Here is a 12,821-nt window from a genome sequence, read left to right as displayed (position 1 = left end):
AGGATTGTAGTGGATGAGAAGACTACACAGCTCTGCAGACAAGCTGTCTGCCAGGGGCTGTGCCCATCGTTTGCCTTAGCTATCTGTCCCATTAACAAACCAATGGACAATCTGTTCTTGGCCAGCCAACCTTTCCCAAATTGCTGGCAGAAATCCCCATCACGAGATTTCATTTATCAGAAAATTGTAGCTCTTCCCTAAGAACTTCAAATAAATGGAATTAGTAATTTTGGTACTACTGGTATTCAAACAACTGTCACGGTTGCTACCAGATAACAGGCAAAACAGGTTTTAAGTAAAAAAACTTGCTTCTTTATATAGTCATAAATATAATTATAAAGTCATAAATATTATAAAGAACAGGTCATTATTGAAGGTACAGTATTTAAGAGATAACAACTCCCGGAAAAAAACCACCTACATCAATCCTGTATGTGCTAGCAAGATAAAAGTCTGATTAAAGATGCACAAATTCATCTTAATATTTGATTACATTGTCAAAATAAAAAGTAAATTCTACAGGAGTGTTCTGTCCAATAAGACTTCTATTTTGTGCACACATCAATTTATTACTTAAACTCAATTGACTGAAAGGAAAGCTTGGAATATTGCAGTACTCCAGCAAGAAGGCTAAAAATACTGCAGCAAGTACATCTGGCATTCAATAGGCAATTAAGAGAAAATAACAAGAGTGTTAACAAAACAATAACCCCACCCAAAACCCCAAAAGGTATTTAAAGCCGGCTACTATATCCACAGGTTACGTAAATTATCTGAGCCAACACTAAGAACAGGCTGCCAATACAGGACTGGTGTACCCCTACAAGTCCTCAGGCACAAAAGCATTTCCTGAGTATAGGCTCACGAGACCCAAACTACAGAGCAATCACCATCACGCACCAGCTTTCTTTTCCCAGGGAAAAGAAAAACGGGTACCCTAGTCACACGGAAATTGCAGTACTCTGTCCAGATAGGGAATATTCAGGAACTTAAGCAGCCATGAGCTACACCTCCGCTACAGTTTGAATAGGGATTTAAATACCTTCAGAAGGATAACTTTTTTTCTAATCCAAGGAACAGAAATGAATATCTCAAGTAGCACCAGTCTCCACCTCATAGATCCAGAGCTATGACCAAGATGGTTTATGTATTTTATTTCATGACTATCACATAGAAACAGGCTGCAGAGCAAGAATCAACACAGCTCTCCCAGCTGAGTACCCAGTCTACATCCCAAAAAGTAAAACTTCACCTTTTGATTCAGTGAAATTTAGCAGGCTTTTTCCTGCAAAACTGCATCACGCTAAGAGGAGAAGCATGCTGGTAGCCCAGGACAGTATACTGTTTATCGCCAGAACTAAGAAGTAGAAGAGGAGTCTTCCAGTCTCAAAAATTCAGATGGGATTCAAAATTCACAGTTAACATATCCTGGACGAGGTCTCACTTCGTGTAAAGGAATGACTACTTGAGAAGATTTTTTTTTCCCCAAAGTTTCAGATTAGGTAGAAGGAAAATAACTTAGCTTCCCAATGTGGCCCTTTGCTCTAATTACAACCTCTCTCCCATTTTCTCTGTAACATGCTCCTGAACTGGTTGCTTTTAAAGGTTTCATGGGCCATGTGCTAAAGAAAGGTGTGATGTGTAAGGTCTGTGCATGTGCAACTGGCTTACATATGTAAATAAATCATACACACTTTCAACAAAAGTATGTACATGCACAATGTTACCAATCAAGAAAGCATCTGCTTCTGTTAGTATGACTCTCTCCCTCCCCTAATTACTAAGAAAACCACCCCATTCACAAAAACAAGTTCTTTGTTCTCTCCAAACAAGTTTGGCCGTGTAGCAAATTTCAATCCAGCCCTCAACAGTAACGGACAACAAACAATACCTTCTTTGATTGCCTCTGCTAGTTCTCCATGAAAAGCTATTATTTCCAATAGTGATCCTTCAACACCTCTAGCACAGACATTCATTCCTTAACGATGATTACAGTTCATCACTGGCAATACACATTTGCTTGATAGGTAGCCAGCCTTTGAGACCAACTTGGATCAAAACCAGCAGCACAAATACCTGTCCCAGAGTACCTATTCTGACACACAAATACTGTAGAAGCAAGAGATCCGGTTGTAAGATAGGTCCCTATTGCTGAGAAGTTTCCATATTACTGAGTTGCTCTGTGCCACAGGGCTACAACTCTACCAAAAGCAACTGTGCATAACCTGAGACTATCTCAGAAGCCCACATACTCATTTGTTTTATATCTGTTCAACTGATCTACTTAGTTTAGGATTTGACTTAGAATTTCTAAAATATTGATGTAAAGGCTTATCATTGATGCTTCAACCCACCTTTAAGTCTCTGTCTGTAACGTTAATATTTTGGTGGTATTAGCTAACTTCATGTCACACCAGCAAATTGCTCCCAGCATACACAGAGCTTTTAAGCATGTAACTTACTGCAGCCGCTCTTATTAAAATAACTTATACCTGCAGAGTGAGGGACTGGTCTTGCTAGTACAACAGCATCAGTAAGAAACAGCAGATACTTATACCCTCCAGCAATAAAGTTATGCCAGAAGATGCTAATCAGTTAGGCACAGCTTGAACTATTCTGAAATTTAAAAGCTGATAGTAGAGATAATGAAACTTACTTCGAGCAAATATTTGAATCTCTGTTGACAGACTATTTGCAACAAGTCAGAGCCTTGAGAGTAAGATTATTGTAAAAGAATAAGCTGACTTTTCTGTTTTAGAGCATAAGAGCATAAAGGATATCTGGCAATGAACATCACAGAAGAATAATGTCCTTACAGAAGAGTTTGCATCTTTACTCATTTTAATACCCATCATGGTTTGCTATTTGTCAGATGCCCCTCTCACTTCACAATGCACACACCATGCATACTTTCCATTTTCTCTTCCTCATTCCCAAACACATGCAGGCATGGATACTCTTAACTTATTTATCATTAATAGGGAAGAATAAACAGTTTTACCTTATGTGAACAACTTTTGCTAATATAGAAATCTTCACTTTAAGACAAGCAGTGTCAATAAAATACAATGCCTAGAAGAGTAATATAGAGTCTGCTGGAGGAAGTTAAATGCCATTTGTTTAGTCCTGCTTCATAGCTACAATAACAGCCTTGTTTTGCTGATTTATCTTTGATTTCAAACTGTGGATGCATGCCTAACTATAAAAACAATACTTCCAATATGGGGGGAAAAGGAAAAAAAAAAAGAACACCAAAAAAAAAAAAAAGCCTGTCACAGTTATTCTGTAACCATATAAAATGTGGAAGGATTAGATAGCCACAGAAAAGCACAGGCTGAAAGCGATCCCTGGAAGGCAGCTAGTCCAACCTCCTGCACTAGCCTGTTCAAATGTCAAAGTGTCATTAGCTCTCTTAGAGCCATTTTCAGTTAAGTTTGATAAATGTCTGAGGACATGGACTCAACAACCTCACTCTTGCAGTGCCAAGCATTCTTGCTGAGATTTTTTTTTTTTCCTTATGCAAATTGAAATTTCCTTGAATGCAAGTTACAGCTGTTGTCTGTCACAGCATACCTCTAAGGAATGTCTGGCTTCATCTTCTCTCTGCAGACCCTTAGGCACCAGAAAACTGCAGCTGCATCCTTCCTTTACCTTTCCTTGCCTATTTGAAATAACTCAGTTCCTTCTGCCTCACCTCAAATATACAATCCAGCTCCCTACTCACGTCAGTTACCTCTGCCATTTCTTTCACTTTGTCAGTATCTCAGTTATGCATGAAAAACATGCCTACAAATGTGCACTCATCCTGGTTGATTTCCTGAAGAAAAACAATTTCTGACAACAACATTAGAAACACCCTCAGCTCATGCTGAGGTCAAAAGACTGAGATGCCCTCTGGCCTCTGAAGAAGGTGAGCTGATGGTGAAGCAGGAACAACAGAATGTCACAAAAGCAAGTTTTACTTCTCCATTGAAGACTATTAAGTTATCACCATGTGCCAAATTTTTGTTGAAACCCTTCTACTTCAACGGCTTCTTCTAGCTGTCATTGACAAAGATGCATTAGGATTGTTTCATACAGGTCTTTTAAGTATCAATCATAGAACCAGAACACTTATAAAAATCATTTCAATTCAGTGTCAGACATTTGAAAGCTCAAGACTTATTACTAACCAAAACTCTTCAACTCTTCAACATACTCCAGCCTTTTAAAACAGAAAATTAAGTAGAAGCCTTGCATGTAGCGAGTAATTAAGCAACTATGAAGAGGGGGAAAAAAAATAGATTGTAATTATTAAGTTGAAGGAGAAAAATGATCCAAAGAGTTCTACTTTCATATACGAATGGAAATTAAGAAGCAATGTCTGTTCCTCAGTGGACAGTTCCCTCTTCCAACAAGTAAAATTGCAGCCTCAGCTTGCCCACCTCAAAGTTCACCATAAGGTATTGCTACGAGAATGATTAGATATGCTTTTGTTGTTTGGTTTTTGGTTCGTTTGTTTTTTTTTTTTTAACTGGCGTCTGCTTATCTTAAAAAACGTATTTGCCACGTTAGAACTTTTCAGTGCAGTTTGCGTGTTACCTGTAACCACACCACAGTACTGGTTCTGAGAAGCTGGCCTTTCGGTGACTTTCTCCTCTGTGGACCTTTTCCGTCGGTACACCCTGTGTGCGTGGCCTGTCACGGCCAAAGTGCGGTTGAGTGGCTCAATAAATATGAAGTCCTCGTTAATCTGTATAAACCCCATCTGCAAAGGAAAACAAAAGGGACACACAAGACTTTACTAAGTTGTGCACAGTCCTGCAGAAGAAAAAAAACAAAACCCACAAAACTCCCATTTAAGAAAACGCTTTGTTTTAGTAACCTTATGAGTAAAGTGACTACCTTTGTGTTTTACAAGCCTTCTACTTAGAAGAACTAGAATAACTTTCATTTATTTCAACTATATCTGGGTGGGTGGGTGGCTACCTGCCAGTAGCATATGCACAGTAAAAGATACGGAATGTTAAAAGTTTGGTTTAGGAGACCCAGGGGGTCATTTAAATACATACAGCATTTACAGAAAAGTCTATACACTGGTTTTATTATTCAGTGTATTGTCACATTTTTAGATAACCATATTTAATGAAATAACAGGAACAATTTAAGGCATAAGAATACATCCTGAACAAATGCGAAGATGGAAAAGACATCTTGTGGCACTCCTTTTACACTTAGTCAAATTTAAAACAAAACAAAACAATCCAAACCTATAAAAAAGGGCGGCAATCCCTCCTTAGTTGCCAGCAGTTACACCAGAAAAATATTTTAATACAGCCACTTATTTGTTTAGCTTCTCCCCATCCCAAAATATTTATACACACAAACATACGTGAAAAGTTAACATACCAGATGCATATTTAATATTAACAGAGTGTGGCCAAAGTTAAAAAAATACCATAAAATGTATTTATATAAATACCATACAAATCTAACTCAGCTCAAATTGTTAAGCTGCCAACACATACAAGTTCCTATCAAGAGTAAAGCAGGAGACAGAAAGATTTTGGGGGCGTTTTTTCCCATACCAGCAAGAGTGACAGTTAACTTACTCATTTTCTAAACTTAAAAAACCTATTAAACAGTTTTGTTACAGAAAGAAAACAAAGTGATGCCTCTGGCTAAGAGAAGTAAAAAGCTCTTCTCTATGTTTCTATGTCACATCGATGGAGAGAAATAGACAACAATTTTGTTTCTTCCGGAATTATGTAGGTGCCATTATCACATTGGATATCCTGACTGACATATGGATAAATCATCCCAAAAGTATTCTGACCCAAGCAAAAAAACAAACTCAAATTTCATATGTGGTACAAAACACAGTTTCCTTCAAGCATGGGTGGGCATTACCTTAAAAAGAAAAATCCAATAAAATCTTTCTGCACAATCATATGAAATAAATGTGAATACGTGTATTTAATTTTTCAATCAGCTACACTAGTTATGGAATGCTGAACAGACATTGAAAGGTCATCACTAACACTGTACACAAACATAAAATATCTGGGGTTTTGGCTGTTCCTTTTCCTTTTTGCACTTGCTTTTTTAGGTTCAGTTCATCATGAGCTTTAAATGTTACACATTAAAAGATTAGCTAGTTACGTATCACTAAGTACTTTCTGTACACCTGCAAGATAACACTTCTATGCATCTGGAAAAATGTTATTTTTACATAAGAATTAATTTTTCTAATATAAATTATGAGTGAAATTAATTTTTATTTAAAAGGATAGTTCTCAAATACTAGTAAAATGCATAGACTACTTTTCATTTTATTTTTATGTCTAATGCTGAATTTCATTCAGGCATAGATTATTTATTTTTTTTTAAAGAATTATTTAGACTATAAAAGATGTTGATAAACTCTGGGTATAGAACAGGAGTAGCAGTCCATTAGGTGGTGCTGCAAGTTTTCCCTGTCCACCAACTAAAAACAAGGCCTTAGTCCCCCTTACACAAAGACTCCTTCGTAGAACATTTGCCATATTTCTTCTGTCTTCATTCTCTTTGCTGCAAATTGAAACCAGGGCTTTAAGATTATGCTCTTCAGACTGCCAACTGAAAAGCTGTGCTATGACCACCAACATTTAATGTTTTCTTTCAGCTCCTTGCATAAACCGAATTTTAACTCAATGGTTGAGAAATCAAAAAATCTTGCCAGTTTCCTGAGTCAGAAGTTAAAAAACAGTGATGTAAAGTTATATGTATGCAAATGGGTAATTTTCAGACAAATCTGGGTAACCAAATAATCTCTGTTACCATTCTGACTGGTTTTGAAAAAAAAAAAAAGGCTATTTCTCCATCTATTGGACAATTTCACAAGTAGAAAAGGGAAGATGAAGCTGTATCCTTGCCAACCATACCCTTATTTTTCCATAATCATTAGAAGTGGAGTTAAGGAGATCTTAAGTGATCACAGAAAGTGAATACAGAAAGTAGAGAAAATCAAAGTAATGCATTAAAGCACCACAGTTTCCATACTTTTTCAGACCTTGAATGCCAGGGGCAATTGCAGCCTTTAGACAATTCCAATCGCAAAAGTTCCATGCCATGAAAAAGCACAGCAAAACAAAGATTAAAAAAAATGTAAAAATAAAAACCCCTAATATGCATCTGGGGTACAACTCTGAGTTCTGAGGAATTAACCCATCTTCCAGCAGTTTCATCTGAGGAAGTACCACTGCTCACAGCTGCAACTGAAACCCCTACCAGTGTGCTGGAACTTATCTCATGCAAAGGTAACATAACATGCCATTGTCATGCAGGTTACCCGAAAAAAATTAAGCAACCTTAAATGTAGCACACACATCTCAGTAGACTTCAAGCCCAGCACAGTCTCATTTGGCAACAAATTCCTCAGATTTTCTAAGTAAGGATGAACCAGGTACTTGCTCCGCTTTTTATTTACTTTGTGCAGTAAAGAGGCACTTTAAGTATGGGGCAAACTTCATCAAATGATGGGGAAATAAAACTTGACCTACAGAAAATTAATTTACTGCCAAATTAAAACAGATTTGGATAGTAGAAAACAAAGAGAAATGAAAACATCTTCCCCCAGTACCCTGAGTGCCACAGGGTGGGTGAAGAGCAGGGGGTATGGCCAGTTGTAATAGTTTCAGTTTAAGACTTCCTGCAATCAGCTCTCCATTGCTTCATGAAGCAAATGCACACAAGGACAGGCTGTACAAGACTGTATTTTTTCATGCTCAGGCAAGTATCAGTATGAAAAAAGTGTATGGGTATCAGACTCAGAAAATGTATGTATCATTTCAAACACATATTGCAGCCATCAGCACCAAAATATAAATGTCATCTGCAGTATAAAAATGAAAGGTTCTCTTCAATGTACCATGCAAAAAAACAACTCTTGTTTACAAGTTCAATATTTATTTATTTTGAAACATAATCTCATAATAGACTTTGTATTATTTGTCAAACGTCATGGAACCGAAGATTTGTTTCTGAGTACAGAGGCAAAATCTTTAGTTAGTATATCAGTATCCCCATCTGAAGAATGTCTTCCTCCATGATTATATAAGTTCAGATTAAGTTTAGTATCATGATTCTAACAATGCTTTCAGAACCTGACTCCAGCCGAAACACAACAAAAATAGAATCTCCAGCTCATACTAAAGCGAATAATAAAGCAAGATAACAACAAGTTTACAAACTGTGTAAATAACAGTGTAAGAACTTCACACACTCCTGTTATTCAAACACACTACTGCTTTCCATCTTTAAGAACCTCCATTGCTGAAGGCTGAAGAAATATGTCACAAGTGTCAGCAACTTCTGTCTTCAGTTAACTGCATTTCACGGCTCTGCACATCATATACACCATGCTTCTCCTAAAGGTTTCCTCTACCTGCCTGCTCACTCCACTCTGCTGCACAGAGTTGGGAGACATCAAAACAGGGAGAAAGTCAGTATTATCACTGCTGACTGGCTTTCAGCTGCTAACATAGCATTCAATCCAATCCTTTCTGGGATCCGTTTTGATGGTAGGTCTGTGCCTTAAGAAAGTGCACATACATGTACAGTGCAATACCTTTATAGTACTGACAGTGGAAAAACATTCAGATTCTTATGCAGAGACCACTGGGATAAAATCATGCATTCAGGTACTAACCCCCAAATTCGAGATCTGAAGAAAAAATTTTTCCATGGCTTTTAAATCCTTCCAGGCTCCTGTACTTCCAGTCTGGTTTAAGACACACACTACTCTGAATCCTTAGAGAAATCCTTCTCTATAGGATGCTGCTCTCATGTTTAAGCTCATGACTACTTTTAGCAAAAGCTGTTGTTGCACATACAAAAGGATTTCTTCAGTTTTTGTTAGATACAAATCAAGTAGAACAGTGAAGTGTTAAAAATTGAGATGGGTCTGCATATTCTGACACATTTCAACATATGCCATTGTTCAAATAACCTTATTCAACTGAGAACAATCTCTCAAGACGACAGTGGAGAGTGAAGTGTAAGTGATCACAGAAAGGACATAAATCCAAAGGAATCAGATTTCTTGAAAAGAAAATGAAGTAATGGAGACTAATGGATAAAGAAACTATAGGTATCAGGTCCATTGACAGGGTCTGTGTTTTTTTACCCCTCAAACTACCATCAGCCAAACCCCTAAGATGTTTGGCATTTCCTATAGATTCCAAATTTTCTGTTTCCTAACCAGAAATAAAATATTTCCTTTGTTACTACCTAAATCTCTTTCTATAAACACATTAATTGAAATCACTGCTGTGCTGAATGCAAGGGCTGGTTAAATTGCCAATATTCTAATATTTGCTATGATTTTTAAACTGTCTTCACAGTGCAGGATGATATCTATACAAAGAATAGTCTACCTAAGAAGTAACCACAAACAGTCATTGACTACCACCACAATAAAAATATTTTAATAATTCTATGTGTGCAATGAGTTATTTTGTTACACAAGTTTGCAATCTATCACAGGATGTTACCAGTTATTTCACTTATTATCCTTGATTTTAAAATCACCTTAAACAACATATAACTGTATACTCTGAAGATTAGCAGTGAACATTCCATGATACCGTTTTAAGACATATCATATTTTATATGAGGAATTGCAACAATATACAGTATTCCTCAATCCCTTTTCTTTTTTTTTTTTTCAGAAAAATACTGTGGAAATCTATTAATCCTACTTCAACTTTTCCCTATTCTTCCTGATTTATGCTTATAAATTAAAAGTTCCAACTCAGAGTTAAATCATCTCTCCATTAGAATCCATGTATATTTCTTTATATGTGCAGTTAAGTCATAACTTTAAAGAGAATAATCCAGGATAGCAAACAACACAGCACTGCCAAAATACAGAACCAACAGCAACACAAGCTCTTATTCAAGCTTACATTCCACTTTTTTAGCTCTGCAACATGAATGCTACTTTCACTTTTTTAAATCAGCTTTACTTATATAGAGTAGTTTTTCAAGTAGAAATTAAATGCATTTCTTTGTGGAGAAAACTCTTCCTTTCATACCTAGAGATGAAAACATTTTATCTGGACTGTACAGCGCTTCCTACCTAGTGAAGAGCAGCAGAGAAGCAGCAAATTTACCTGGTGGCAAGAATATCTCACCAGCAACACATTGTCCTATAGCCATGTTCCAAAAACACTGCCTACTTCCCACGAAAGTTTCAGGTTCTGAATTTCAATTATTCAGTTCTCAGTAATGTGCAGTCTATCTCGTTGAAGACTTGTGTTCTTCAAGTGGTATTTTTACAAAGTACAGCTCAACTGAGAAAAGGTATTTGAGTTTCAGCTGGGAAGCTGGTGTCAGGCTATATTCTCTGCAAGAATCCCACAGCTCTGAAAAAACCTGCTCACCCAAATGGTCCCCAATAGTGCTGAACTTTTTCTCTGAGAAGCTCACATTCCTTTTCCCTGCAGAAAAATCTGAGATTAAAAGGTAAACCTCTGTGATTAGAATATCTATCTTTAAATTGCAGACTGCACTCCTAAGATATAAGACACATAAATTCTACACAGCTTATTTACACACTGCCCACTTACAGAGTGCAAATAGTGTAAATTACATGACTAGTTTTTCACATTTGGGATGTACTTTTAATATATGCAAAAGACATCTGCAGAAATGTCTCGATTGTATTTAATGTATTCTTTGTGACGGCCTTAGATTTTTTTGGACATTAGACAAAAATGCTGCATTATAATAAGAACTGTTATAGGGAAAGTTCTCATGTACATCTGAAATAATTAACTATCAAGCTGCAACCTGTCTGCACAGCTGCAATACAGTGTCTTTAAAGGTAAAGGATGCATTTCACACACTTACCTTAAGGTGATAAACAAAAACCCCACAGACATTTTAAACCTATAAGCATAGACAGTTTGGCCTACGATTTCCCAAATAGGTCAAAAGAGCTTTTCCATGCTTACAGGTAAAATTCTCACTGATAACACTAAGCTTTAAAGTGTTTCAATTAATTCTGTCTTTAAAGAAAGGAAGAAAAAAGCTGCAAAGGTAGATATATCAACAAAGGTCTATGTCAAAAATCTGTATGTATCACTATAACGTTCTAATCTCATCCCTGTTTCACATCTGTTTTTTGTTTCAGGATTGTCACTTTTATCACAGGTCCCATGGTATCTGGGTTTACCATAAAAGCTCTCATCTCTTTTGCTTTCTTCTGAAGTTTTCTAAATCCACAACAACCCATGCCAAAGATGAAAAGCGGAAATATTCCCCATGATACAATACATGATCATAATAATAAATGTGCAATGGTGATATCTGATTTATATTTCATGGAATTTATACCTAATTGGCTTTAGCCTACATGATGTACAGTTAAGATTCCTTTTAATGAAGATATTACCTAAAATATGCTATGAACCGGTACACAATTCACAAGGCTAAACAAAAGAGTACAAATCCCTTTTTTCTTAAAGACTAACACAAATTTCAGAGCAAGTACAAATTCCCTACTTTCCAGCAGAGTATACCCATCTTTCATGATCATCATCTTAAGCAGACACTGGGGTTTTACGAATAATAACATTAAAATGCTGAAGTAGTTATTACACTTGCCGCACTCCTCACCCTCTGAAAAATCCACATAGATGCAGGAAAGTATTTGTGTTGGTACTCAGCAGCACTCGGTATGCTACTTGCCGTTAAACAGGTGCTCGCTACACACAAAATGAAACTGCAAATAAAACCCACAAAATTTATCAATTCTAAACTCTCTTGTTTATTTTCAGTTTCTTTTTCAGACAAAAGCAAAAACCGTGCTTCCTAATTGTTTTTAAAGTCAATATTCAGTCGCTGCTATCAGCAGTGAAACTCATGAATCAGACTCAAGTCCCTCAGCTTTCTGTGAGGTGTAACAAGCTGGTCATCAGGTTAAAGTGAGCACCTCTTCACATGCCAGCTACTCTCTGTTCTTATTACAAATATCAACTGGCTGTAGATTCTTGCAACCTGTACTGTCCCATCACTCAGAGAGTCCCCTGGTTCAGCTTGTGCTGGTTCAGCTTGTGCCACTATTTTCAGAAATATCAATGCATTTTCAACTCCTGTGTATTTGGCCTTTAACCTCCAGAAGAATTTAGTAGAATCGACAAACCAATTGCAAAGTGCTGAAATTAACGTGTTCAAACCCCCTTTCTTTTCCTGTGCCCAAGAACCCTCTTGCCTGGGTTCCAGCTGATTAAACTGTGGGTTAAAGGATCAAAAACTCCTGAACTTAGGAAGGATTTGTGACGAAGTAAAACGGACCCCTACACAAGAAGAAGCTGTGTATTCTATAAAAGGATAAAAAAAACCAGCAGGAAAAGACCACCTGCTACTAAGTGAGTCATCTGGACTTCTTCAGTGCTGATTGGAGCACTTGATATTAACACAGGCCACGCATATTATTCAGAACAAAGGACACTGTCTTGATGGAAGCACCAGCTGAGGGAACAGTTGGCTTGTTCCTCCAGTGACTTACCTAGCACAATGGATTTTCAGCTTTCTTATTACTGTCTCAAAGTCATATAAAGCCATTTAATCTTCTTATTCTAGACAGGAAATCAAACATTTTAAAGGAAATTTATACATCACCTGCAAAATTGTAGGTTTGCTTATAAATGTCACTTGAATATTGAAACAGACTCAGCTAAACTCAACTTGCTAAGTCAAATCAAAGTTTCCCTTTAGGTCATATGCAGCATGTATTATTGCATTATTTTCACTATACCACCTAATTGTCACTGCTTAAGTCCTGTAGTATTGAAAAA

At 36.8% G+C, this 12,821-nt stretch overlaps 1 protein-coding gene across 1 annotated transcript in view; it reads right to left on the bottom strand.

Annotated features, from left to right (window-relative positions):
- ADAMTS19 (ADAM metallopeptidase with thrombospondin type 1 motif 19) overlaps nucleotides 1-12,821 on the bottom strand; it is a 139,645-nt gene that overhangs the window by 109,494 nt on the left and 17,330 nt on the right. The window contains exon 3 of the mRNA XM_027653255.1: nucleotides 4,582-4,747. Within this exon, the coding sequence (XP_027509056.1) occupies nucleotides 4,582-4,747 (166 nt within the window). The remainder of the gene's footprint in view (nucleotides 1-4,581; nucleotides 4,748-12,821) is intronic.

The sequence above is a fragment of the Corapipo altera genome, unplaced genomic scaffold, assembly GCF_003945725.1.
Source record: "Corapipo altera isolate COAL_440 unplaced genomic scaffold, ASM394572v1 61305, whole genome shotgun sequence".
NCBI classification, from domain to species: domain Eukaryota; kingdom Metazoa; phylum Chordata; class Aves; order Passeriformes; family Pipridae; genus Corapipo; species Corapipo altera.
This window is presented reverse-complemented; position numbering and strand designations above follow the sequence as displayed.